Raw genomic sequence first — 4,389 nt, 5'->3', positions numbered from 1 at the left:
CCCTTATCGCACTGCCTAGATACACCACCTAGATACTTGAGTAATACATAGCTAAACTGAGGTGCACACAGTGTTCAGAGAGAACATTAAGAACATTCCTACTTTGTCCCAACCTGCAAGCCCCACACCAGTTCTACCCCACATCTGTGCCCCCAGAGCCCAGCAACTAATTATGCATTCCCAGCCCCCCAATCTGCCCTCTGCCCTCCCCCTCCATGTGCTCCTGCTCCTCCAGGATCTCTCAGGGTTCTTCACTCCCCTCTCCCTTCCCAGGCCTGGCCTTGCAGGGATGGAGGAAGGTGGGGAGGAGCAGACAGACCATCTCTCACAGGACGGGCAGAGGGAGCAGAGTTGCTGTGAGCTTCTGGACTCTTTCTGCTTCCTCTTTCCCTCCCCTAAAACTCCTCTTGGCTCCTTGGAAGCAGCAACTGGGGCTCATGACTCAGGGTGTCCGTTCGCTGCAGGGGTGCGTCCCTCCCCCAAGGAGCACACGCAGCGGCCAATCCTCCGACCCTTGGACAGAGACAGGATCCCGGGCCTAGCTTGCCCAATCTGCGATGGCAAATCCTCTGGCCTTTAAGCTCCTTCCCCACCCCAACCACTTCCCAGGGCACAGGGGACTGGGTTAGCCCAGCCCAGGGAAAGCTGCATTCCTCCAAAACTTTGTGGGGGGGGGGCAATCTGGCCAAGCAGGGAAGGCAAAAGACCCCCCCTCTCCTGTGACGCTGGCAGCGCTGGTCCCCTCCAAGCCCGGGGGGGTGGGGGGCTGAGAGGACACACAAGGGGCAGTGGCTCAACACCGGGCCCTGCCTGCTTGTCCCGGCCTCACCCCCTTATGCCCTGCAGGTCTGATATCCCCTTGCTGCCAGCAGCATCCCCCATCGAGCAGGTGCCCGCAGATTCGGCAGCACGTCAAACCCTGTGGGGAACGCCACCCCCATGGCCCCCTCACTCCATTGCCACTTGCCCCCCGCCCCCAGGCTGCAGGTATTCGCACCCCCCCCCCGTGCCTGGTAGAGCCCGCTTGGGGGTGCAGCCTGGGAAAGGGGGAGATTGCCTAGGGCTGCTGGCAAGGGGGGGCATATTGGCGGGTACCCTAATTGCCCCTGCCAGAAGCCATTCTACGCAGCCTGGATTCAGCCCAGCCCATCTCCTGGGGCGGGGGCCTTGGCGTGTCCGGGGGGAGAGGGGCCCCTGTCTGTCTGTCTGTCCGCCCGGTGAAGTCTATTCCAGCGGCCCAGCCATAGGGGGAGCACGAGCCCCACACAGCCCGGCTCCCTGCCTGCCCCACGGGGCGAGGATGCCTGCGGGGGGACGTGGCTGCTAAGGACCATCCCTCGGTCCCTCCTCCTCCTGCTCCTGCGATCCCGGCGGCTCAGATGCGGCAGGTCTCCCCAGGCAGCGCCGCACCGGGCCGGGCCCCGCAGAGAGCCGCGCCTGGGGGGGCAGGAAGAGGTTTGCTGCTGGACCCCCGGGAGAGCCGAGCGGGCCGGATTCACCCCGCCCTGGGATCGGGCTTTGCTGCGGCGCCCGGCCGGGGGCCGCTGCTCCGGGCGGACCCGTGACCCCCCCCCGGCAGGAGATCCGCTGGCGCATCTTCCCTGGGCCGGCTCCCGAGCATCTCCCCGTAGGGGGGACCCGAGATCGCGGCGGGAGGGGGGGCCGCCGCCCGCCCCCCCGCTCTAGCTACCTCCGCCGCGGGGGGGCTCTGAGTGCAGAGAGGGGGGGGCCCCGCCCGGAGCCTCTAGATCCCGGGGGGGGGGGGGCGGCTGCCGCCCAGGTAGCCAGGCGAGGAACCGCCATCGCCAGCAGCAGCCGCCGGCTCCCTGCGGCCGGTGCCAGTCCGGATCCGTCCTCGCCCCAGCCCATGGCCCGGGGGCTGCAGCCGCCGGCGATCCGGGAGCAGCCCTGAGCCCCCCGGCCCAGGGGCTCGCCAGGCTCCCTGCCTGGCTCCCGGCGGCGGGACGCGAACCTGCGCAGGAGCCCGCCCCCCGCCAGCGGGCCTGGCCGGCGATTGGATTAGATGGAGCTCGGCGCGGCTGGCAGCATCCTCCTGCCGGCTGGGCTCGAGCCTGCTGCTGCCTCGCCTGCCCGGGCTGGCCACGCAAGACTGAGCCTTAATTGCCTGCACGGAAGCGCTCCGCAAGACTGCTAATTACGTGCACGCGTGCCAGGCCGTTAATTGCAGGCACAGGACAGGACCGCCATGCAACGCTGCTAATTAACGCTGCGTCCGCCGCTGCCACATCGCAGGCAGCCCGCTGCCCGGCCAGGCTGCTGGGGAATGGCCTCCCTGCCGGGCGGTGCATCGCTTGCAGGCATGCCGGCTTGCTAATTAGCTGCATGCGGGGATTTGCACTCGCAGCCCCCTTGCTTTCGCTGCCTGGCTCCCGCCCTGTTGGCTCATCCCTCCGCCGGCCTCCCCCAGCATGGGCACCGTGCTGTCCGTCTCGCCGGGCTCCCGCAAGGCCAGCCTGTACGAAGAGGGCTCCCCCGGCTCGCCGGCGCACTACCCGGCCCTGCCGAGCGCCAAGGGCGGGGGGCAGAAGGGGGACAAGGCCCTCAAGCGCCACTCCATGTTCATCCCGGCCTTGACCTGGAAGCGGCTGGTGGCCTCCACCAAGAGGAAAGGCTCCCGGGGCGGGGGGAAGGGGCCCGCCCCCAATCACAACCACCCCCCGCCCCACGCCAAGGACGTGGCCCTGCTCAACCACGAGAACGTCAAGAAGTCGCTGTCCTGCGCCAACCTCGCCAGCTACGAGGGGGGCGGGGCGCCCCTGGCGCCGCTCAGCGCCCAGCGCATCTCCACCACCTCCGTCTCCTCCCTCAAGCCGGGCGCCTGCCCGGGCGGGGGCAGCTCGGCCTCCCCGCGGCGCGTGGTCGTCCAGGCCTCCACCAGCGAGCTGCTCAAGTGCCTGGGCGAATTCCTCTGCCGCCGGTGCTACCGCCTCAAGCACCTGTCGCCCACGGAGCCCATCCTGTGGCTGCGCAGCGTGGACCGCTCGCTGCTGCTGCAGGGCTGGCAGGACCAGGCCTTCATCACCCCGGTCAACGTGGTCTTCGTCTACCTGCTGTGCCGGGAGGTGATCGACGGGGACTCGGTCGCCAGCGAGCACGGCCTGCAGGCGGCGCTGCTCACCTGCCTCTATCTGTCCTACTCCTACATGGGCAACGAGATCTCCTACCCGCTCAAGCCCTTCCTGGTGGAGGCGGCCAAGGACGCCTTCTGGGACCGGTGCCTGCGTATCATCGACGCCCTGAGCGGCAAGATGCTCCGGATCAACGCCGACCCCCACTACTTCACCCAGGTCTTCGCCGACCTCAAAAACGAAGGCAGCGCCCGCGAGGACTTCGCTCGCGTCCTGGACCGGTGACGGGCTCGGCGCCCCAAGGACCAGCTGCCCCCCTCCCCGCCAACCTCGTGTGCAGCGCAGCCCTCTCCCTGCTGTGACCTTTGAAAACCAGCTTGCAGCGAGCCAGGGATTTTCCTCTGACTCGCCTGGGCCAGCTCTCCCCCAGGCCAGGCCAGACGCCTCCAACCACTTACAAGGAATCTGGCTTGGCTGTCCCCCCGCCCCATGAGCCAACAACAAGGGGTGTCTGTGTACAGCGTGGGGGAGGCAGCCTTCAGCTCCGGTGTCTGTGTCAGAGACAGAAGAGGAGCAGCCAAAGGCCAATAGTTTGATTCCCTTTTCATAGGCCAATAAGTGCCTGTAGGTTCCCTCCTCCCCCTCCCTGCCCCCCGCTCTCCCCCCCCCCAGTGCCATGTTTGTGGCTTGTTAATGTCTTCTTCTTTCGGGTCTGCTTGGGATGCATTCCAAAGCGATGGGGAGGATCTCAAATATACACAGACGCTCGGACACGCGCTTTAGCTTCGGTCGGTGATGTATTTGTACAGGTGTGTTCTTCCCTTCGAACTAGCTCTGTCTTGCTTAGAAAACCTCCCGCCCCCTCCTTGCCAGACACTGGGCCAGCCGGTGCGTTGCACTGTCTGATGGTACCAGTCCCGCCGGATCCTTCCTTTTTGTACCTGTCTGACCTCTGCAGCCTGGACTTGGCGCTGGCTGGGGCCTCTGTCCCAGGATGAGGACAAGTAGCTGATGTCCCCTCCTAAGGACTTTCCAGGTGCGTGGGGGGGGGTGGAGGAATTGGGCCCAGGCTGTAGATGGAGGGTAGAAATAGCATGACTGGCCTCTGCATGCTTTGATTGGCCTGGGCATGGCCTTGGGAACCGAGGAGCCATGGCTAGAAGGGTTCGAACAGGCCGGTGTCTTTTAAAGTAGCCAGGTCCCCTAGGTGTTGTGTGGTGTAAGCAGGGGAAGGGAGAGGATGGAGGAGCTGAGAGAGGGCGGGAGGGGCAGGGCTGGCTGGCTGGCTGGCTGGGGGGAG

The 4,389-nt window shown here is 66.3% G+C and overlaps 1 protein-coding gene across 1 annotated transcript; it reads left to right on the top strand.

Annotated features, from left to right (window-relative positions):
• Positions 1-2,429: 2,429 nt before the first annotated feature.
• LOC144260800 (cyclin-dependent kinase 5 activator 1-like) lies at positions 2,430-3,374 on the top strand. The gene has a single exon (XM_077809544.1). The coding sequence runs from the start codon at positions 2,430-2,432 to the stop codon at positions 3,372-3,374; it is 945 nt and encodes a 314-aa protein (XP_077665670.1).
• The last annotated feature ends 1,015 nt before the right edge of the window (positions 3,375-4,389 follow it).

This window comes from Eretmochelys imbricata, chromosome 2, assembly GCF_965152235.1.
Source record: "Eretmochelys imbricata isolate rEreImb1 chromosome 2, rEreImb1.hap1, whole genome shotgun sequence".
Taxonomy (NCBI): domain Eukaryota; kingdom Metazoa; phylum Chordata; order Testudines; family Cheloniidae; genus Eretmochelys; species Eretmochelys imbricata.
The sequence above is the reverse complement of the archived record's forward strand: the minus strand, read 5'-3'. Positions and strand labels throughout refer to the sequence as shown.